Source organism: Capricornis sumatraensis, chromosome 1 (genome assembly GCF_032405125.1).
Source record: "Capricornis sumatraensis isolate serow.1 chromosome 1, serow.2, whole genome shotgun sequence".
NCBI lineage: Eukaryota > Metazoa > Chordata > Mammalia > Artiodactyla > Bovidae > Capricornis > Capricornis sumatraensis.
Genome location: NC_091069.1, coordinates 109,382,370 through 109,406,895, shown reverse-complemented (window position 1 = coordinate 109,406,895; position 24,526 = coordinate 109,382,370). Strand labels below are relative to the sequence as shown.

The following is a 24,526-nucleotide window of genomic DNA, read 5'->3' as shown; positions in this document are numbered from 1 at the left end:
CATCAGGCCACTCCTGCTTAAAACTTGCTTTATATATAGCCTTCTAGGTAGTGAGAACCATATATCCACACACTCATGTATTACAGACAGGATCTCAGGGTATAATTTTTAATAAATGTAAAAGGAATGAAAAGAATAGAAAACCCATGTTTGTACTGGTCATCCAGTTCTGTTTAGGTATGTACTTACTAACTTTACATTGTTATTGTTTAGGCGCTAAGTTGTGTCCATAACCCCTTGGACTGTACCCTGAGAGCCTCCTCTGTCCACGGGATTCTCCAGGCAAGAACACTGGAGTGGGTTGTCATTTCCTTCTCCAAGGAATCTTCCCACCCCAGGAATTGAACTTGGGTCTCTGACTTGGCAGGCAGAGTCTTTACCACTGGGCCACCATGGAAGCCCATTAAGTACGTTGTCACAGGTCGAACACCTGCACCATCTTTAATCTTTGTCAGCATTGCTATTTGCCTTTGTATTCTTACACTGCATTCCTTTCCGTGTTTTCTTAAGGTCCTTTTTTTCTCACACAGGCCGTGTCATGCAAATTTTGTGTGTAGCTCTTCCTCACGGCTTCCCTGGTGGCTCGGGATAAAGCATCTCCTGCAATGCAGGAGACCCGGGTTCGATCCCTGGGTTGGGAAGATACCCTGGAGAAGGAAATGGCAACCCACTCCAGTACTCTTGCCTGGAGAATCCCATGGACAGAGGAGCCTGGCGGGCTACAGCCCACGGGGTCACAAAGCGTCAGACATGACTGAGTGACTTCACTTTCCTCATTGTAGTTTTAATTCAGTTCAGTTCAGTTCAGTTCAGTCGCTCAGTCGTGTCCGACTCTTTGCGACCCCATGAATTGCAGCACGCCAGGCCTCCCTGTTCATTACCATCTCCCGGAGTTCACTCAGACCTGCGTCCATCGAGTCAGTGATGCCATCCAGCCATCTCATCCTCTGTCGTCCCCTTCTTCTCCTGCCCCCAATCCCTCCCAGCATCAAAGTTAAGTGATCATAAATCATGCCAAAGCCTATTGTATTGTCACCCAAGTGGGTTCTGAATTTGAAGACAAATATGACATCTGTGTGTTCCTATGTACTTTGGCTTATTATCTCTAAATGTTTTAGGTACTGTTTCCTTTCTAGGGTAAAGGGCATCTTATAAGCATTTGTATCTGCTGAAGCAATCGATTAGTAGTGATAAACACTCCGGTACAGGTAATTAATGGGGCATTCATGTTGACTGCTAAATATCAGGAAACCAGAGAGAAAAGGACAATTTATACTGTACTGAAAAAAAATTGTTTTAATACCATTAACACATGTATGTGGGACTTCCCCCATGGCTCAGCAGGTAAAGAATCCGGCTGCAATGCAGGAGACCCAGGAGATGTGGATTCGATCCTGGGTCAGGAAGATTCTCTAGAGAAAGAAATGGCAACCCACTCCAGTCCTCTTCCCTGGAAAATCCCATGGCCTGGTGGGGTACAGTCCATAGGGTCGCAGAGTCATAAAAAACTGAGGGACTGAGCATACATACATAACACACATATGTATCCCTAACAAATACAGAACACTGTTTGGTATGTTTTAAATTTGATATAACTAATGTCATACTGTATTATTTTGTACCTTGCTTTATGGCTCCATAATGAAATTTACTAAAATTTCATTCACTTCTTTTCACTACTACATTCCACCAGAAATAGGTCACTCCATTCCCTTGATGGTTAGTTTCTTTCTAGTTTTCACCATTACAAACAATGTGCATTCCTACTCCACTTGTGCTAGAATTTCTAAGTCAAATATGTTGTGATAGAATATATGAGCCTTATACTGGACATGATTTATATATTTTTAAATGAATCATTCTTTGGCTGTGCCGGGTCTTTGTCCTCTTCGAAAGCGTTCTCTAGTTGTGGTGCACTGTCTTCTCATGGTGATGGCTTCTCCTGTAGCATAGCATTGAGGTACGTGGGCTTCATTGCTCAGCAACATGTGGAATCTTCCTAGACCAGGGATCGAATCCATGTCCCCCTGCGTTGGAAGGTGGGTTCTTAATGACTGGACCGTCAGGGAAGTCCTACTGGATGTTATTTAATTGTTCTCTAGAATTGATGTGCCAATTTGCCCTCTCACCAACAATGTATGAGTTCCCATTTTTCCCCGTTTGATATCTTGATGTGGTCAGACTTTTTTCCTAACATTAATAAAGTGGCATTTTGCTTTATACATGAGTTTGGTTTTCCTGTGTCAATCACTCATTCTGGTAATTGTGGACCTGCAGGGCTTAGGATCTGGCTATAAATCATGTGGAGAGGCTGAAAGATAAGCGATAGACAGAGAAATATATTTAAAAGCACATATTCAACAGAGGTGGAGTCTCTAGAATATACAAAGAGCCCTCAAAACATGACAGTTAAAAAACAATCTATTTAGAAAATGGGCAAAAGACACATATTTCACACACCAAAAAAGGCATCAGATGGCAAATAAGCACATGAAAACATGTTCAGCATCATTAGCTCTTAGGGTAAAAACAAGGCCACGATGAAATTCAGGCAAAGGTAAGAAAAATTGGGTCACTCATAGGTTCCTGATGGGAATGTAAAATGGTTCAGTCATTCTAGAAGAAAATTTGGCAGCTTTTTAAAAATCCAAGCATGCAACCACTCTATGACCCAGCATGTACCCCGATCATTTATCCCAGAGAAATGAAAACTTACGTTCACATAAAAACCTGAGACGAGTGTTCAGAGGAGCTTCATTTATAATAGTCCCAAACTGGGAACACCCCAAATGTCCTTCAGTGGATGAATAAATGGTTAAACCAACTGTGATACATCCATACCATGGGATACTATATAACAATAAAAAGGAACAAACTATTGATATACACAATCCAGATGAATCTCCAGAGAACTGTGCTGAGTAAAAAAGTCAATCCCCAAAGGTTACACACACATGATTCCATTTATGTAACATTCTTGAAGTGGCAAAATTATAGTGAATATGGAGAACAGAATCTACTATGGAGAATAGACTAGTGGTTGCCAGAAGTTAAGGACACAGGAGAAGGGCATGGGATGGGAGAGAAGTGGGGAAAAGGCAACACGCAGGATCTTCAGGGAGATGGAATCATCTTTTATAACAGTGTTAAAGTCCTGGCTCTGGTATTGCACTGTAGTTTTGCAAAATGTTACCACTGGATAAAGGATACCTGGGATCTTTCTGTATTATTTGTTAACAACTGCAGGTTGTTGTTTAGTTGCTATACTGTGCCTGACTCTTTGTGACCCCATGCACTGTATAGCCAGCCAGGCTCCTCTGTCCAGGGGACTTCCAGGCAAGAATACTGGAGTGGGTAGCCATTTCCTTCTCCAGGGGATCTTCCCAACCCAGGAATCAAACCTGTTGTCTCCTGCATTGGTAGGTGGGTTCTTTACTGTCTGAGCTACCATGGAAGCGCATACAAATCTACAGTTACCTTAAAAAGTTTTTACAAAGCCTATTATTCTGTATCTGTAACTTCTTAATCAGAGATTAATGAATGTAATTGAATTAAAGAATCAAGGTCATTGTTTTAAATAGCAATCTGAAAAAAAGGCAATACTCACAGGGACACCAGCCTCAGTCTCTTACTTTGGGTCTTTTAAGGTGGTCTCTTCTTTTGTCTGGCTATTCATTAGCCTGCTTCCCCTCTGCTCCCCTCACCTGCCCCACCCCCACCTCCCAGCTGTTTCTCTTGCTGTGGGTCAGAAAATCATCATTCATGCCTCCTGTGTTATTTTCAAGCCAGCAAGATTTTGAATAAGGGCCTCTCTTACAGAATAAGCACATGACTTCTTAATGACGATTAGTAATTTGAGAATAGCTTTCTACTTTCAGCAGAAGTATCACATAGAGACAGAGGCTGAGATGGTTGGATGGCATCACCGACTCAATGGACACGAGTTTGAGCAAGCTCTAGGAGATGGTGAAGGACAGGAAAGCCTAGTGTGCTGCAATGCATAGGGCCGCCAAGAGTTGGACATGACTGAGCGACTGAACAACAACAATCACACAGAGAAATCAAATGGATGAGAATAACATCTTGAATTAAAATACCTGATTAAAAAAAAACCTGATTTGACAGTAAGAATTAATCCTCAAACGTTGCCAAACTCATCTATGTAAAGTTAAAGGAAAATAGTTGGAAAAATTCTTCCCTTTTGAGCAAAGCAGTCAGTATGGTAAAGACAGGTATATTTATTTCATATGACAGCACATTTCACAGGATATGTTCAGTGTTTATATGCCACTGACTTTAATACCGTACTCCTATAAAGTATATAGTTATAAATACTGTGTGCCACATAAGCAATAAAATTCTTACATATAAACAGCAATCTACTATAGAGAACAAAGAATTCACAAAGAGATCCTTAGTGTTTAGTTTCTGCTCTGCTTTTAACAGAACTGGTCAATATTTTAATAATATGCAGAATAATGGCTAATTTGCAGTGTGCCTTTAACTGTCTGTCATAACTTTGTGCACTTTTCCAGCAACTTGCCAAGTATCGATAGAATTTCCTGAAAAAGGCTGAGCTGCTGCTTGATATGTGTATTTTAGACAGTTGTTTCTATTCAATAGGAAACATTGCTCACAGAACTGCAGTCGCACTCAAGTTTATAATGAGTTATTTTCCTAACGGAGAGCAAATACCATATACACTAATCACACAGATGTTAAAGCCACAGTTTCAACAAGTTAATTCACATTTTGAAGCACATTGCTTATAGTAATACTGCTGTTTAAAATACACTACTGCTGAAATGATCAGACCTCCCCAAAAAGCACAATATAAAACTCACGAGTTATTTCTAATAGCAAGTCCTGGCTGTTAATAGAGAGAGAATTACTTTTATAAATATAGTATTCTGATAACATTTGAGCATTTAGAAAAGTGCTTTTTCCTAATAGATTTGCTTTATGTGGTTAAGTGCAATGCAGCTTGCTGTGCTTTTTTACATCTTACGTATTCTTAGCCCTGAACTCCATTTTCTGATATTCCCCCAGTGCACATGTTTAAAGGTTAAATGTGGACAATGAAATTCAGGTGACATTTACAACTCTTTGTATAAAAGGAACGCTAATATAATGGGTAAAGGTGATTTCAAACTGACAACAAAACAACTACCGCTCCAGGAATTTTCTGACTGGGATTCCTCAATGATATCAAAATACTACATTCTGTATAAATTATGAATGTCTTCATAAAATTAATCAAAAGCAGGATCAGCTGCATACTGGCAGTGCAGGAGACAAAATCCACAGCTAATTTGAGGTGTAGCCTCTAAGAGCGAAAAGCAGCATCACAGATGGGGAGAGGGAACAGGGAGATTCAGTTCAGCACCCCCCAGGGTGGGGGCTGCCCGGCTCACCAGCTAGAGAAGCAGGGAGGGCCATCCTCGGACACCTCCGTGGGCCTTGAACTCCCATTTACTTCTCACTGAATTTGGTGGCACATGCCTTCCTGCCATCTGTGGCCAGCGCGCTTTTTTGAAAGGAAGGAGGGTCGGTCCACACAATATGCTGCTTCCGGCTGCAAGAAGCTCCTCCCCGAGAAAAGCAGGCAGAGGTGTGGGACCAGAGTGACAAGGGGGTGTGTGGTGTATGTGTCAGAAGGGGTGGGTGTGCAACGGGGGCAAATTCTGGTTTCGTCGTGAGATTACTCTAGATTTGGAAAGAAAGATAATGGAAATGTCCAAATTTCATTTTCAGCCATCCATCTGATTATATGGAGAAGAGAACTCTGTTACAACTTTTAGGTAAAAATTTGGTCTGACTTATACCCTAGAATTTAAGTGATGCATATTACCAGTATGTAAGTGTATACATTTGTGTGTTTGCGTGTGTATACACTTTTTTTTTTTAAGCAATGTCTTTCTAAATTCTGTTCCAGTACACCTTTGACAGCTCTTTGGTAAATACTTATAAATACCAATTGTTGACAAGTAGGAAAGGGCTGGCACCAATGTTGGCTAGAAGTTGTTTGGGCTTTGTGAGATGCTTTCAAGGAGACTGACGAAGAATTTCTGAATGAGGACTGTTTTCTAAAATAGCTTCAAGCACTTTTTATGGCTTCTACTCTCTCTTATTTATCCAAACAGAAACACACCAAAATTCCAGTTAATAATGAGAAAGATTTTTCCTTAATTCTGATATACACATATTCCAACTCTGTACACATTAAATAGTGGTATTTCATGACAACATCAGTGCACTTAACAATTACTTATTGCACATCATGAATAACGAATGCCCAAATCTTCTGGCTCTACCCTGCCAAAACTAAAGGGACAACTGCTCTCTACTGTGTGACGTTATCTTTCTGTCAAGTCTAGTGTGGGTGATGCCTTAGAGGCCAGGGCTGTGAAAGGGTCTGTGGGAGGGGTGGTGCCAGGTGGGAGCAGAGGGACAGGCGGTGGGGGTGGTCTTCTTGCTGGCAACACACAGAGAGACACATTGGTACTTCTACCCCAGTCATCACCAAGCGTCACCTTGGAGCCAGGAGACGAGCTCAGCTGCTTACCCAGGAAAACGTCTGGAGGAGTGGACCCTGACTTCCCTGTCACACCAAAGTCCTCTTCTTCCTCGAAGGTTACCCATCCTTTGGGGTTGCTGACTGTTAGTGCAGGCGGGCCCTGCGGATCAAAACTGTCATTAAACCCATCCAGGGAGGATGAAGGCTTGCTACTGTTCTGACCCAGAGCCCTCAGCGAAGAGAATGGACTTGGAACAACAGGCTCTTCTTTGGAGAACCATGAAGTGGCCTCTGATTCTTGAGACTCAGCTCGAAAGGGGTTTCCGGGGGTGGCGGTCCTGTTGGTGAAAGGATTTGTGCTGCTCGAGCTTGGGATGAATGGGTTTGGGGAACATCGCGTGTTTTCCTGGGATTTACTCCGGGCTGGAATTGGAGGCATTGTCGGCATGCAGCTTACAGAACTCAGAGTGTTCGTGTTACTTGGGGTTGCAGAAGGCAACGGCGTCAACCCCCTTGGGTTTGGGGTGTGAACAGATGGCTGAGCCTTTGATACAGCAAGCAGGTTCAATGACAAGTCTTCAAATGGGTCACTCTTTAATGGCGAGTCCAATCTGATGGCAGAGACTCCGTTTGTTTTCACCTGGGAAAGAGAGAGCCCATTGAATAATCATAACAAACAAAAAGCAATACAGTTACTTTGAATGCCCCTTCTGCTTCCTGTCTCGAGTATTCTTCATTCTGAGGGGGTCAAGTATACATACTCAAAAAATAAAAAAAAGAGCTTTGTGTAGTCTGTTACTCTGGTGGTTAAACAAGTACCATGAAATTTTTTTTTTTTAAACTGTGCTAAATAAGTTCTTTTATAAACACAGCTTATTTCATCCATGCAAGTATTGATATGTAAAATGGAGAACTGCACTGAATTAGCAGATGAGTTTGGTTCATGCCCAGTTGTATCAGATAATCAAATGAACTTAAGAAACTCACATTCAATTCAAAGTTTATGCTAAATTGCTATGAATAAACTTCCAACACCCATCTGTGATGATGATGTGGTTTCACTGTTTTTTGAAATATATTTTCATTGAGAGTTAATGTTACTATGGAAATTCAACTTTATGGATAAAAATTAATTTTATTAGTATATCTGTATTCATAAGCTGAAGATAATGCATCATTTCCTTTTCCACTTGTAGAATAAAATTTTCAAAGCATTCTTTGCCTTTTAATGTCAGCTCTCCTTTGTAGAATAAATTCTGAATGTGAAAATATTTTTTAATTGACCTTCTTCATCTTTAGATAGGTTTATTAATAACTAACTGCAATGATTCTTTAAAATTGGATGGCGTGGTACGGGGAGGAATTCCATTTCTGTTTGGGATAGTAATTCTTCAACCAAAATAAAGCTATGCGTCGCAGAGCTGGCTGTGAACGGTTACTGGCAGGAGGAGGGGTCAGACCTACTTCACAGTCATGAAAAATCCGCCCTGTGTGCCCAGTTCACAAAGAAGCCAGCTGGAGTGGAGCCCGGCTGTGGTACCGGGCACAGGCTACTTTTCTAAGGGAAACACTGAACTGAAGCCTGGCTGTATGAGAAAAGTAGCTAGCTTTATTGGGAACTCCATTTTATTTTTTTGGAGGGAACTCCATTTTAATTAAAAAAAAAAAAACACTCTATATATAATTATTAAAACTAGGTGGATGACTTGGATATTTATGCCAAATTAAAGGTAAGAAAAGCACAGGAGAGGGAGAATTTTACTTAGCTAAAGACTTGCAATGTACAAAATAGAGCATGACCCAAAATGAATTTAGGTCATTGTTACAGCAAGTAACTAAACATTCATAAGATATGCTGAAAAAAAGAGCAGCAGTCTCAATAAAACATTGTTTTGCTGTTCTTGTTTTAGTCGCTAAGTCATATCTGACTCTGCAACCCCACAAGATGACTATAGACGATAGCCCACTAGGCTCCTCTGTCCATGGGATTTACCAGGTAAGAAAACTGGAGTGGGTTGTCATTCCCTTCTCCAGGGAATTTTCCTGACCCAGGGATCGAACCTGTGTCTTCTTTAGCAGACAGATTCTTTATCACTGAGCTGCCTGGGAAACTCCAATAAAACATAACTGCATCTTCTTAAACAGTAACCTGGTGCTTAAGAACAGGTAAGGCTAATTCCCTTCCGACCCAGTGGTTAGGGCTCTCTGCTTTCACTGCCAGGGCCTGGGTTCAACCCCTGGTCACATAACAGAGACCCCACAAGCCACATGGAGTGGCAAAAAAAAAAAAAAAAAAAAAAACAATGAATAAGGAAGGGTGCTCATTTGCAAAAGGAAACGGTGTGGATAACTCCTTACGTGAATCACTCTCTAATCTATAGTATACTTTAAGTAAACAAGTTTTATTTTTCTTCAAACTTAATATGACAATAAATTTGTACAAAATTAAAGAGCAGACATGTCATAGATTCTAAACTGTATTCTAAGTGTATTATAGTACCTGAGAGACAAATTTACTATAGACACTGTAAAATTACAATTAGCTATACACTACCAGTAATGACTGGGTTATTTACGATTCATATGACAAAAGAGAAGTACTTGAGTGGGTCTGGGCCCTGATTCTCCCATGGTAGACAGAGTCCATGACACAGACATTATAGGTAGGAGGTTGATGCTTTGTACAGCTTAGAATAACAGGCCTTTGCCAAATAAATGTTGCACATTTAAATATCTTTATTTTCATATATTAACAAATTTTTCTTTCAAAATAATTTAATAGAAACATGATCATTTTGCCCAATGAGATATGAAATTATGAGAGCCACATCATCATTCATTGCATTAGAATGAATTTCTATGTATCTAAGCAGCATTTATGATGACTTGACATTAATGATGATGGTATTTTTTACAGAGAAGGGTGTTGGAAAGGCCCTTAAATAATCCTGCTATAATGTTAACTTTCATCTTTGTAAATCATCAATTTTTCTTTAACAAAAAAAAAAAATCTACTAGTGCTACTAGTTATAATCTACATGCTAGTAGTTATTTTTTTAAGTTTCCCAAAAGAAATCTAGGAAAAAAATTGAATTTTGTACTTACATAATTATGCCATTGTTAAAACCAAGAACCAATTTGGTTTTGCCAAATACACTTTCATATATCTAAAGCTTACCTTCGTAAAGTTATACTTTTTAGTCTTGTTAATTTTTGTAAAAAAAAAAATAAAGGCAAAATAAATGGGAAAGCATTAGCAAGAATAACTAAAATGGTTCCTAAGAATTCAAAATACTAAGAAAAAAAGCAGGTTTTATGGTATGATAACAGAATTTATTAATGTGGACAGGTGGTTTTTAAAAATGGGTGAAAATTTAGATGTATGAAGCAAAAGGTTCATACATCTCATGTGCTAAGACAGATGAGAAGCACATATAAGATTGAGAAATAATCCGATACCTGTTACCCTGATGGTTGCTCCTGCTTTGAGAAACGAAACACAGACATCAAGGGAAAGAGTTAGGAGGACAATCTGAGACCAACCAGCAACCCTAACAATTCAGTCTTCAAAACACTTTCAGTTTTTATTACATACAAGATCCAAGAGCAGTGAGATCTGCAGGTCACAGTATAAGATCAAGAGACAATAAAATGTACTGCTGTAATAGGGCTCAGGATTTAATTTTATCTGAGGTTGATTACTAACTAGTTCAAAGTAGTAATTCCAAAAATAATATTCCAAATACATTATTAGAGCACTGCAGTATTTTCAGCAGGCTATGGATGAAATGTTTGTGTCCCCTCAGATTCATATGCTGAACCCCAACCTCCTTATGTGATGGTATTTGGAGACATGGTCTCTAGGAGGTGACTGGGGTTAGATGAGGTTGCGAGAGTGGGCCCTCTTGATGGAACTAGCACCCTTTGGAGGAGACACACCAGAGGGCTTGCTCTTTCTTCCCTTGTGCAAGCACCAAGGAAAGGCCATGTGGGCACAGAAGAGGCCCCAGCAGAACCCAACCATGCTGGCATCCTGATCTCTGGCTTCCAGCCTCCAGAACTTGAGAAGAAAAATTTCTACTGCCTGAGTCACCCAGTTCATGGCATTTTGTTGTGGCAGCCCAAGGTTAGGACATAGCTTTAAGACAGCCTATGGGTTCATCATGATTAGAGAAGTTGTACAAAATGGCACTACTTTGCAGAAAAGTGAAAACTGGTTATTTATTTTAACATGGTCAGGATCCAGGCTTGTTCTATTAATCTATCATTCAAATTTCCTGAAGGGTGATACTAAAGATGAAATCACAATCTTTCTATAATATAGTAGCAGTACTTTAAAAAACTACAGTATTCTTAAGAAACAGTTTGAACAAATCTTCCCCAATATTTAAAGCTTACCATATTTTAAAATACCAAAACTCACTTAGACAGTTTCGAGAGACACCATTATAAAATAAATTACTTTATAAATAATATATTTATTATATATTTATATTATATAAAATGTGTTACTACAAAACATGAGACTCCTGAATTTAACCTTTCCTGATTATGCCAAAGCCTTTGACTGTGTGGATCACAATCAACTGTGGAAAATTCTTAAAGAGATGGGAATACCAGACCACCTGACCTGCCTCTTGAGAAACCTGAATGCAGGTCAGGAAGCAAGTTAGAACTGGACATGGAACAACAAACTGGTTTCAAATAGGAAAAGGAGTACGTCAAGGCTGTATATTGTCACCCTGCTTATTTAACTTATATGCAGAGTACATCATGAGAAACGCTGGACTGGAAGAAACACAAGCTGGAATCAAGATTGCCAGGAGAAATATCAATAACCTCAGATATGCAGATGACACAACCCTTATGGCAGAAAGTGAAGAGGAACTAAAAAGCCTCTTGATGAAAGTGAAAGAGGAGAGTGAAAAATTTGGCTTAAAGCTCAACAAGCAGAAAACGAAGATCATGGCATCCGGTCCCATCACTTCATGGGAAATAGATGGGGAAACAGTGGAAACAGGGTCAGACTTTATTTTTTTGGGCTCCAAAATCACTGCAGATGGTGACTGCAGCCATGAAATTAAAAGACGCTTACTCCTTGGAAGAAAAGTTATGACCAACCTAGATAGCATATTCAAAAGCAGAGACATTACTTTGCCGACTAAGGTCTGTCTAGTCAAGGCTATGGTTTTTCCTGTGGTCATGTATGAATGTGAGAGTTAGACTGTGAAGAAGGCTGAGCGTCAAAGAATTGATGCTTTTGAACTGTGGTGTTGGAGAAGACTCTTGCGAGTCCCTTGGACTGCAAGGAGATCCAACCAGTCCATTCTGAAGATCAGCCCTGGGATTTCTTTGGAAGGAATGATGCTAAAGCTGAAACTCCAGTACTTTGGCCACCTCATGCGAAGAGTTGACTCATTGGAAAAGACTCTGATGCTGGGAGGGATTGGGGGCAGGAGGAGAAGGGGACGACAGAGGATGAGATGGCTAGATGGCATCACCGACTCGATGGACGTGAGTCTGAGTGAACTCCGGGAGTTGGTGATGGACAGGGAGGCCTGGCGTGCTGCGATTCATGGGGTTGCAAAGAGTCAGACACGACTGAGCGACTGAACTGAACTGATGATCCTGATGCATTAGTTTTGGAAGAGTCGGATAAAAACTGGGAATGGGTTCATACTAAGATGCAGGGGGATGGTATTAAATTGATCCAGAAAGCTGAGATTTTTTTTTTTTTTCGTTTTTGGCTGTGCTGTGCGGCATGCAGGATCTTAGTTCCCTGACCAGGGATCGAACCCATGCCCTCTGCATTGGGAGCATGGGGTCTTAACAACTGCACTGTCAGGGAAGTCCTGAGATTTTCTACTTGGTCTCTTCCCTCACTATCAGCTATCACTCCAAAATAGTATAGCTGTGATGCTATTACTTTACTTCCCATTGGATTCCTGACTTCTGGTTTTCAGCTGATAATCAGATGACTAAGACATTGAAAGTCAGATAAGTGGGGCATTTTTACATTTTCTAAAGGGTATATAACATATATAATCATTTGAATTAGAAGAATCTTTTCTATATAGAATTATAGAATCAAATAACTTAAATAGTAATAACAAGTAAAGCTGGGTCATGTGTGATTCTATGTTTTAAATACCTTGTATATTTTTGGCAGAATTAATAAAGACTTGTAAAAATTAGTAAGTGTTAAATTCTAAGACTGTTTCATATTATTACCAAAATATCAAAATGTGAGTTATTTTACTAACTCACCCTTTTCAAGTTATAGCCATTACAGAAGAATTTTTAAGACTTTAGATGTTCATTATTTTTTGAATAGGCATTATTTTTATGGTTCAAAATTAAAAAGGCACAAAAGGTAAAATGCCTCCCTGTCTTTCTGACCGTAAGCTCCCAGGAGGAAACTAAGCTCTTTGTGATCTTTCACAAAGGCAGTCTACACATGAACAAGACCTCCATTCCCCAGAAAAGTGTGTCTTGTGTATATAATGTGTAGAGGGATTTGATATCAATGACTGAGGCAAAAAAAAAAAGGCTTATAACAAACACCTTTCACAGTTCTGATGAGCAGAATATAAGAGTCAAGAATACAACCTACTAAACCATACACAAAGCACAGGCTTGCTGTGCTTTGTCAGCAAATTACCACGCCCATTCCAATGAAAATCAGAAAGCAAAACAAGGGAAAACGACCTAAGAAAATGATACATGGCAGTCATGGAATATTCATCCTATACTATTTGTGTCATAAGATGACTTTCTACTGAGAACTGCAATCTTCCTTGACAGTGTGTTCTTTCTGAAGTTGTTCAGAGTACCGCACCTACTTTCAATACTGAAAACATTTTATAGAGTTTTAGGAATTAGCGTTCACCTTTTCTGTGAAAAGCATGATCACTTTCTGTCCTAAAACTGTAGTAATACAAAGCTTTAAGATGGCTTCTTTGAAAGTTTCTTGCCCTCCAATTACACTAAAAATAAATAAATAAATACAATACTATACCTTATAAGAAAATGAAAAGAAAAAATCATCATGCACTAAAAGTAGACTGGCAAAGAGAAAATAATGGACATTTATTGTTTGAAGGGCTTCTATAATTACTATGTATCTTCAGCGTCCTCAATTACATAACACTTTTTGGTGTTAATTAGCTTAAGAGAACATCATTCTCAATTATATATCCGTCTTAGCTTTTTAAAAAATGTGACCAATAGTCTAATAAGTAAGTGCTAATTGCTAAGTATTTATATTGTTTCAAGATTCATATTTACTTTATAATCTGTTTTTCACTGTGAAGAAGCATAAGAAACTGCTAACATCTGCCAATTAGCTGGACATACTCACATATCTGCAATATGTGAGTGCAAAATAAATGCAAATAATAGTTTGCAAAATAAATGCAAACTGTTATTATAAACATGCTTAAGGGACATCACCAGTGTAATATTTCTGTATTTTAGACTATTCCAAAATAAAAGCAGACTTAAAACTTGAGTTCTTTGGCCTTGATGGCATTTTCAAGTTAAAACTTTTGGATAAAATTCAATGTGAGGCTAGACAACAGAAATATAAAGATAAACCTTATACTAAAGATAAACTTATACTAAAGATAAACCTTATTTTAATGATTTTACTGAGATGTATATAATAGAAACTAAGTAAAACAACCTCCAAGTAAAACAACTCAACTCGCATGAATATTCTTGTGTTGAAACAACTTTGTGTATACACACCAGAAGGCTTTCCAGTGTGAGATCACTCTGGGTAACAAAAGTCCCTGTGATCCCGTGATTTCCACCCACCAAGGCAAGGGCACTATTTTCTATGTGGTATTCATGAGAACATTATTTTGATGGCTTATACTTTGGTGAATAAGCTTGCTGCTGCATGCCTGAAACATCTAAATGGATCCAGTAGTGTCTGAAACTTAGAGATCCCCAAGGAAGCCCAGTGCGGGCTCCATCACAGAAAAGAGCTAACTGCAGCATCAAGAGAAATAGGATTGTTGGAAATTTACTGCCAATGGCCAGGGATTGACCTGACTGCCCTTCTGTCCAGGAGGTAAAGGCCAAAACTAATCTAATAGCTGGGAACAAAAAGAAACTAAATTATTACTGTCCATTCTAATTAAGTATCCAAAGAAAATTACACACGGAAAAAAACAAAAAAAATCACCTCCACTTTAAACAAGGTAAAACAGCCTGGGAGCCACTTGGAAGTTTTAGGGAAAAGAGCCTTTAGGGAAAGAGCCCTAATCTAGGGTCACTCTCTGTGAACCCTTGATCCAGACAACAGGTTGGACAAGCAAAAAAACCCCAGCCCTGAAACAGCCAAACATGCGTTTGTTGTGTGACAAGTCTGAGATGCCAAATGACACTCACTGGTTGAAGTCACATCTAAATATGTTATTACCAGCAAACGACGAAATTTTTAAAAATCAAATCTTAGCTGTTTTTCTAAAGCTAAAAATTAAAATAAGTATGTTCAAAGACTACAGCAAGGGCATCAAATATGCCTCAGTAAAAAAAAAAAAGGAAAAACAAAACAAAATGTAAACAAAGGCCTTCACACACACACACCCACCCATACCCACACCCACACCCACCCCGCTCCCCAGATGATCTTTCTCCCCACTGGAAGGCCTTACCTGCGGCTGTGCCGGAGACTCAGAAGGCAAGCTGTGGGATGACCTGCTCCGAGGGGGTGGCTGCGGGGGCGTTTCCAGGCTGGGCTGCGGGGCAGCCTGGGGCAGAGGTGCGGCCACCGGGATGAGAGGCTCCTGCATCTTCTGAACAGGTGGCGCAAGAGAAGGCGGCACAGGAAGGGCAGCCTGAGGCTTCAGGGGTTCGGGAAGAAGAGCTGACCCTAAAGAAAGTCATTTCCAGCTGTTAGGCATTCTCTGGAAAACCCAGTTTATCCTTCCTTTCGGGGAATGGTAGGAGATTCCTGTCCCTGTCCCGGCCCCCAGTAGCCTCCTTTATTATGGCATACAGAAAGACAGGAAAAAAAAAAAAAAGAGAGAAAGAAAGAAGGCTACTTCAATTTGAGTAAGTTGTATAAAGTGAGAGACTGCAGAAAGAGAAGAGACAAGAGGAGGAAGGGGAGGATACAGAACGGCACTGCCGTTTCCATTACGGGTCTACCTTTCAGTACTTCAGAGGGCTTGCTTTGGCTTTCAGGAGTCAGTCTCCCAGCAGATGCCCGTGCGTGGCTCTGGGGGGCGCTGATGACTCCAGCACGGGGCGGAATAATCTAAAGATGGGAAACGAAAACCACTGAGACATTTACCTTATCTGCAACGGACAAGATTTGGTGAGAATATTGTTTATGCATCTTGTATCGTTTCCTCAGCCTCTTGTCATCCCAATGGCTCTATTTATTGCCACATAATCATAAGTTTCATTGTTTTTTTATTACGGATTAACTTTTATTGGTGCCTAGTTACCTTACAATGTTGTGTTGGTCTCTACTCTTCAGCAAAATGAATCAGGCATACATATATATATATATATATCCCCTCCCTTTGGGATTTCCCTCCCATTCAGGTCATCACAGTGCGTTAAGTAGAACTCTCTGTGCTATCAATAATATATATATATGTGTCAACCTGAATCTCCCAGTTCCTCCCCTGCCCTTTGGTATCCACACATTTGTTCTCTATGTCTGTGTCTCTATTACTGGTTTGCAAATAAGATCATCTATAGTATTTATCTAAATTCCACATATATGGGTTAATACACAATACTGTTTCTCTCTTTCTGACTTACTTCACTCTGTATGATACTTTCTAGGTCCATCCACGTCTCTACAAATGACCCAATTTTGTTCCTTAAGCTTCAAAAATCTTCCTTTTTATTTTTCACTGTTTACTATGTGCCAGGCACTGTGTTAACTAAGCACTGGGTATGAATTTACATTTCAATGTCCAAATGGCTCTGGGGGGTAAGGTATTATTTTATCATCTCTAATTTAAATGAAGAAATGTATACAACTGTCCCAAAGCCATAGACTTAGAAAATAAAGCCAGGAGCCGAACTCAGGGCCCGTGTTCTTTATCCTATATCATACTGCCTTAGTGGGACGACTTTACAGGTCAGGAGGAGATGGAGCAGGACATACACTGTGGAACTATGAGGCTTACCAAAAACTACACTGAGGCTGTTTTTCTGTATTAAACATGGAGGTTAAAAACTTTGGAATGGCTAACTCAGTGTGCTGAAATACAAAGGCTGGAAGATATACTGGGGAAGTAACGTTCTTTTCTACCTTTACATGTTTGCTGAAGGCTTTAAGCACTCAGTACCTTTTCCTTATGTTTTTATAAATTGGAGGATAATTGCTTTACAATATTTGTTGGCCTCTGCCATACATCAATATGAATCAGCCACATGGAGGTATATGCCCCCTCCCTCCTGAATCCCCCACAGGTACATACATGTCCCCTCCCTCTGGAACCCCCCTCCCATCTCCCACCCCCTCCCAGGCTTCTAAGTTGTCACACAGCACAGGGTTGAGCTCCCCATTCCCACCTGCTATCTATTTTACATATGATAATATATACGTTTCCATAGTATTCTCTTAATCAGTTCCACCCTCTCCTGCCCACGCTGTGTCCACAAGTCTGCTCTCTCTCTCTGTGTCTCCACTGCTGCCCTGCCAACAGGTTCGTCAGTACCATTTTTCTAGATTCCATGCATAAGCAAAAGTTACAAATGTAATCGCACAAAATCCTGACTTTCCTTCCCTATTCTTATAATATTCAGCAAGCAAAGTACTTTGTGGGAAGTGGTACAGTCGGTGAATAACAATTTCTCCTTTTTTAAAAAAACAAACGGGGGAGTGGATAATGGCTATTTTAGGTATATTCCACAGACACTTTACTTTGGAGCATATTATTATATATAGAAAAGGACTTCAGGTTGGCTACAAGACAAAAAACAAAATATCTCTGTCTTAGAAATCTTATGAGAATTTCTTAGACTCGAAGTAGTTTCATTAGCAGAAGTTTCTTCATTTCCAGATATAGTCACAGTTCCCAGGATTCAGCTAGTGGCCTCCTAATAAGCCCAGGCTCCACCAGACTGACACTGGTTTCTCTTTTTTTTTTCTTTGAATTACTTGTTCTATCCCAGAGAAAATTTTCATGCGGGTGAATAATAGAATAATTCTGTGTATAACAAAACACATATAAACATGCAGAAAACCACAGACTTACAACGCAGGGTGAAACCCTGCAATGCCATCTGCTCTCCGGCAGTTAAACCTTTAGAACTGGTTTTAGCTGACAGATTATCATCAACGGGCTTCCTGAAATCTAATTTTAAAATCCTTCCGGATTTCCCTGGTGGTCCAGCGGTTAAGACTTGTACTTCCACTGCAGGGAGTACAGGTTCAGTCCCTGTTTGGGGAACTAAGATCCCGCATGCCTCGAGGTGTGGCAAAAATAAATAAAAAGGAAATAACCTTTCTGATTGAAGAATGACTTTACCTTATTAATTACTCAGATAATGTCATAAAAAGTTGCCCTAGTACATCACTTCCCCATATATTTCAAGATTCTAAGATATTTATTTAGTGACTGTAATCACTTAACTGTACCACTTTTATTCAAATAATGAAGGAAGCTTTTCCTTCTGAAGAGGATGTTAGAATACCATTCGAGTTGAAGGTGGGGCTGCCCTGGTGGCTCAGTGGTAAAGAATCTGCCTCTCAATGCAGGAGAAGCGGGTTTGATCCCTGGGTTGGGGAAATCCTCTGGAGAAGGAAATGGCAACCCACTCCAGTAATCTTACCAGGGAAATTTCATAGACATAGGAGCCTGATGGGCTACAGTCCATGGGGTTGCAAAGAGTGGGACACAACTCAGCAAGTACACACACACACACACACACATACAACTCAGAGAGTAAAACACACACACACACACACACACACACACACACACACACACACACACACACACACAAAGGTGCCTTGAAGAGCATCAAGTCTAATTCCCCCAGTTTAGAATTGAGGAAATTGGAGTCCTAATGGGCCCGTGATTTCTTCAGGGCAACACATCTGATTAGTAGCAAGTTGGGACCCAGGACCTAGACCTCCTGGCTCGCAAGCGAGGCGCTGCCTACCGGTCTGGCTGCACTGTGTCCAGCAAGTCCCGGGCCTGGCAGTCCGGCTTGAGGTGGAAGCTGACTGCGTCCTGAAACAAAGGCATCACACCATGTAGCTCAGGTGTTTGTTTTTAAAGAAAGAAACAAGAAACCATGCACTTATATCCACACTGTCTATTCATGGTCCAGCTTTAAGGTTAAGTAGCTGAATTCGAATGTTTACCTAGATTATCTCTCCGAGTCGTTCCTGGGCTTTTGGGTGCTTTGAAGTAGGAAGGAAAAAAAAATTATCCGTAAGTAAACAATCAAGCCATATTATATAATACTAGCTAGCTGTTCTGTTTCATTACCAGCAGAAATGGGGGCACGAGGTGGAAAAAGAAAACCAAAACAAACTATTCTGCTTTAGAAATGCTGGAGGGTATTATCAGCCCTTTAGAAAATACCCCCAAAAGAGAAAAATTTAGACTACTGAGAGTGACATTGATAGGACAAGTTGGCAGTTGGTCTGATACCTCATCTGGAAGGTAACTTTCCCAACAGAGCTCTTTCTTGTGAACCCTGAAAACACATGGTCAGTTTGGGGGAACGGCCACAAGATGTGGCCCCACTGCTTCCCAGAGCTTGGTGGACTCACGGCTCCAGGACCAATAGACACGCACTTTCCGAATCACACAAGACATCAACCAGCACTGTTTCAGGGCTTCATGCTGTAGACGTCAGCACGGACAGGGACTCTTACAACGAGATCTTTTGGATTTCTACAGAAAAACCCTATCATTAAAGTAGAAGGCGGGCACTACTTATTACAATATCTGCCTTATGCAAGACAGCGTTGAAATACTGCTCAAACTCATTCGAAATGTAGGAGAAGACTGAAATGAAATAAACTACTTTTGGGGCCAAAAGGAATAGGAGACACTATTAAGGTCAGCATCTCACATTTCTTCTTTTTGAAAGGAAATTCAAGTGTAATTGTTATATGAAACCCATCAGACTTTTAATAACTGTAATCTTAATGAATGGCTTCCAGTTTTAATAGCCTTTTAAGCAAATTTACTCAGCATATTTATGTTATCTGAAGTTGATTAAAAAATACTATATCCTTGGACTGAATTAACAAGGTTTAATTATTCATTTTTAAAACTTCAGTTAGTATAGTACATTTCTAAACATTTGACTTATTCTGAAAAGATTTTTGAAGGCATTCTTCTTAAAATAATACTGCACATTAATTTCACATCTTAAGTGTATATGAAATATGTATATACAGAACAGCTCAGAACAACATTCAAGAACTGCAGAGAAAGTAAACGGACAACCATCAGAAACTACACAACACAGAATGAAGAGAGAAAAAATACAAAGTTACAAGATATACATAAGGAGGGGGAGGGGGGAGTTTACAGTTGTACTGAGAAAAGATTTGGTATATCTTTAAACATCGGAGGGGCTGACATTTAGGAATAAAATGAGAGATCCATTTCTAGGATGAAAACGTCTTGTTACCTTCCATCTCTCGCCTAGCTACCCCCGGACTGGGAGGGGCTCCAACACCTTTTTAGAGAGAGAACAGAAGCTGTGTATTGTTCAGGGCCCATAGAACAGAGGGAAAGGCAGGCACACAAAACAGTTTCTGAGTTAAACGTCCTTTTGCAAAAAAAGTTCTTTCACTGCTTCAAATTTCTTCAAAGATACCTGTATAAACCAAAGTGCCTCTAGATGTCTGGCCCAAACCTGATCCTGGCCCTTTTTTCAGTTAGAATTGAAAGGAGAAAATAGTTTTCTTTTTATATCTGACATCATGGGAGGATTCCCTGGAGAAAGAAATGGCAACCCACTCCAGCATTCTTGCCTGGAGAATCCCATGGACAGAGGAGCCTGGTGGGCTATGGACCATGGGTTTCCAAAGAGTCAGATAGCACTGAGTGACTAACACTTTCACTTTTTCACTAGCGGTAGGGAATGTGAAAATATGTGTAATGAAAGTCTTTGCTTTTTAATCATCTCATTCTTTATATTCAGAATTAAACCACTAATAAAAGCTCCATTGCCAGTCATAAAGGAAAAAAAAAAATCTGAAAGTTCCAATTTCATTTTAAATCTCTATGAGACTATGTTAGTCCCTCAGAAGGTAATTTTCAATGCATTATTAAAAAAAAAAACTCTAAAAGTACTATAATTACTTTCAGGTTATTGCCTTCAAGCAGTTACTGGTTTATAGGGTTAAAAAAATATGCTGCAAAGACTGCCTACAAAAGAATTATGAAGAGAAGCAATTTTTAAAAAACTACATCAGATTTCTAAGTAAGTCACTGAATTGCTAATATGTATAGCTTTTCACAAATTTCTTTAAAATTTTAATTTTTCTACAGATTGGTTTCCTAATTAAAGGGGAAGGTAAATAAAATCTTCCATCAAGCTATAAATCAAAGCACAAGTTGGAAATGGGAAAAAAATCAATGTCTTCTTTAAGTTAGTGGAAAAGTTATCCTTCAGTAGTATCTTACAGAATGGTGCTCAAAGAACTTTGTTACCCTTATTACCCAAAGTGTTAAAGTCTACACACAGTGCAGTCACTCTGACAGCATGTGAGTCGGTCGGCACTGTGCTCCGGCAGCTGGAGCAGGGAGAGACCAGCCGCCTGTGCAGCAAGCCCTAAGGACACTAACACTGGGTGAGCAACAGCTCCTCTGCGGGACGGAGACATTCTGCCTCAGCCTTTCTTGAGAACTGGATTAAAGAAAGCCTCTAGTTGAGCTTCGTGAGAGTCTTCACATAAAACAAGTAAACTACAAAAAGTGACCCATGTGTTGAGAAGAATTTCTTTGTCGAAATATGTAATAGAGACTTGTTCTTCTACTTTAAAAATGAAGCATGAATGTTATGACAAGTTATGATAAAGCCATGCAAAATGAAAGCTATATTTCAGATGATTATGATAACTTTAAATTGCATTCCTAGGACATTTTGCTAATTCATAGGCCACTGGCAAGACGACTAGAGTTCTAATATAATTCAATATAATCAAATCCTTGGGAAACCACCTATCTTCATCATGTTTGACTCACTTAATCTTTATAACCGAATTGACTATATTTATTAATAAAAAGTATATCAGGCCTTAAGTAATTCAACTCTGTTTATCTGGGAAATAGAAGGTCTTGTTAATTCTAATAATATTCACTAATAAAATCAAGCTCTAATCTTTTATCAGAAATATAATGAAAGTTTGGAGTTATTTTTAAGTTGGCATATAAATGTCATTCATTTTGGCTTTCATCAGAGCAACCTAAAGTGTCATTGAGTTACAGGGCTCAAACTCCAAAAAAATTAATGAACCAAGATCCATACATTATAATAAATATAAATGGTTACCTCCAAACTCTTTTCTAGCAGGTGCAGGACTCCTAGCTCCTTATAGTTCATAAGAGAATATGCAGCAGAAAGGAAATGACATTAAATAAAGAATTGAAATGTCAAAGATTTACTATAGTTTCCAAGATGTCAAATATCATGTAGAGTACATATTCATATCTTGGTGCTATAAAAAAGCTATTATGTAATGCAAATACTTCTAACAGAAACAACACTATACTTATTTTAAAAGAACATTTAAACAAATATATAAAACTGTAAACATCAAGATGTATGTTCTTCAGTTCTAATCATGCATTAAAATTTTTTTTCATTTTTAAATAATCATGCATTTTACAGAAATCAGTACAACCACATCAAATTAGCAAAAACAAAACAAATGTTTCCTGCATGCTTGTAAGAGGCCAGCTCTGAAAACATGTTACAGGAGTCTAGCTGTCCTGTCACGCCTATGCCGTTTGTTAGAGAAAAGCTACCTAAGGAAGCAGCACCAGTGACAGAAAACTGATGAAATCTAAAAGCGAGCGTTTCAAAAACATGCAAAACATTTTTCAGCAGAGAGGTGAAATCCAGCAGAGATGGAAATACAAGGATTTGTCACCTGAAGGCGGAGGCGGTCGTTGTGGGGGAGCTGGACGTGCAGGAGGAGCAACCGGGCGGGGAGGGGGAGGCCGCTTGGGTTCCAGGGTCTGGGAAGAATCTTTCTGCTGCAGCTGTGTTGCTGGCAGAGTGTCAACAGGAGAACCTACCAGAAAAAAGTACCTTAGGTAAGAGGATCAGATTCCAAGGGATGAGCACACAGGTACTTTCTATAGGTGTATGATAAATTACTTAGCAAAATAATTTGTACTATAGAGGAATGACACACATTTTTAGTATCAATAACACAAGCAGCTGTGCTATTACCTTACACTATTACCTTACCCTGTGGTACTATGGGAGCAATCAGGTTACTCTCTGGACTTCTTATCCAGGCCCTGGGTACTGAAAGGGGATTTACTGAGTGGCCCTAACAAGATGGCATGAAGTATCGTGTGAGTTAGGTCATTTGCAATCCAATCTGCTGGTCAGGAGAAGAAAAAGCAAAGGGAGCCTCTTCTTTCTATGTCTTGATTTATCCTGAATTTACTGAAGGAAGCCCATCCTCAGAGGGCTTCCCTCGTGGCTCAGTGGTAAAGAATCTACCCGCCAATGCAGGAGATGCAAGTTTGATCCCTGAATCAGGAAGATCTCCTGGAGAAGGAAATGGCAACCCACTCCCATATTCTTGCCTGGGAAATCCCATGGACAGAGGAGCCTGGCAGGCTACAATCCATGGGGTCGCAAAATAGTCAGATATGACTCAGTGACTATTTAACAACAATCCCCTAAGAGTAGCATGGGGGAGCTCAAGAAACTGCTGAAATAAAAGGTATTTTTCAAGGATACTGGTTAATGTGGAACAGTGACTGAACGGTGTGGTGTAACAACTTACAGAGAAAAAGCTTCTGACTTTGGAGGAGTCATGACTATCAAGTTGAATTCAAAATACTTGTTTTGTCTCTTTCTGCTTCCTATTATAAAGCAGGTAATGTACAGATAGTTACGCCCAAAGAGTTATGGGTTCTGACCATAATGCTTAAAAATCATCAGTGATAAGCCATGGACAAAGCTGCCACATAGAAAAAGGATGAAGTGAAGTTCTCATCTAGTGATAGCAACAAGCTTCCTCTTCACTTAGGGCGGAACCATCTACAAAGTTTCCTCTTTTGCAGGCACAGAAAACATGCTACATTTTAGCCTATGGATGTGAAAGTTAAGCAAAAATAGCTCTCCAAAGGAGATCTGAAGGCATCAGAGGTTTAACCATCTAAAATCAAACGTATCAGCCTGGGAAGTCATACAAAACTTGAAATAAAACACATACTTTGTGATGCGGGGGGCCCGGGTGTTCTGGACGGAGCTCGACTTGGTCTCACTGGGAGGGAAGGCACAGGCCCCTCCGATATGGTAGGTGACTGGCAGGGACTGGTCCGGGGTGAAGAACCGGGGGACGTGCCAAGGCCAGAACTGGAAGATGGCTGGAGATGCTGAGGAAGGATCTCCTCTACCTCAGCACTATAGTCATCCACATCACCTGAGAAAACGCAAGGTTAGCCACCTTACCAGCACGTTAACTTTCTCAGAGATTTCTCCCCGCCCCCCCCCCCCCAGTCTAGGCTTAAGGGGTTAAATATATAAAATAAACACCTTAACATGATGATACTGCAAACATGTATAAGTTAAGCATGTGGGTATATATAAAGAGGTTACATGTATACAACTAGAATTAGTGCAAATGCTCTCGTACCGTAGAAAAAGTAATTAAAGATAGCCCCCTGGGCTTCCCGGGTGGTCCCGTGGTGAAGAATCTGTCTGCCAATGCAGATGGACATGGGTTCAATCCCTGGTCTGGGAAGATTGCCCATGCCACAAATACTGAAGCCTGTGCACCACAGAGAGAGTAGCCCCTGCTCACCACAGCTAGAG

General features: G+C 39.9%; 1 protein-coding gene across 4 annotated transcripts in view; it reads right to left on the bottom strand.

The window, feature by feature from the left end:
• Positions 1–4,237: 4,237 nt before the first annotated feature.
• Positions 4,238–24,526, bottom strand: part of SYNJ1 (synaptojanin 1) — a 94,603-nt gene continuing 74,314 nt past the window's right edge. The window contains exons 24-32 of one of the 4 annotated variants that reach the window (XM_068980406.1): positions 23,925–24,134; positions 22,620–22,763; positions 22,019–22,057; positions 20,150–20,197; positions 18,864–18,902; positions 18,659–18,729; positions 15,677–15,785; positions 15,181–15,398; positions 4,238–7,157 (exon numbers count right to left, since the gene is read on the bottom strand). In XM_068980406.1, coding sequence (XP_068836507.1) covers positions 6,357–7,157; positions 15,181–15,398; positions 15,677–15,785; positions 18,659–18,729; positions 18,864–18,902; positions 20,150–20,197; positions 22,019–22,057; positions 22,620–22,763; positions 23,925–24,134 — 1,679 coding nt within the window. In that variant the 3' untranslated portion in view covers positions 4,238–6,356. Of the gene's footprint in view, positions 7,158–9,979; positions 10,001–15,180; positions 15,399–15,676; positions 15,786–18,658; positions 18,730–18,863; positions 18,903–20,149; positions 20,198–22,018; positions 22,058–22,619; positions 22,764–23,924; positions 24,135–24,526 lie in introns of those variants that run through there. The other 3 variants (XM_068980421.1, XM_068980429.1, XM_068980415.1) reach the window with 3 other exon arrangements.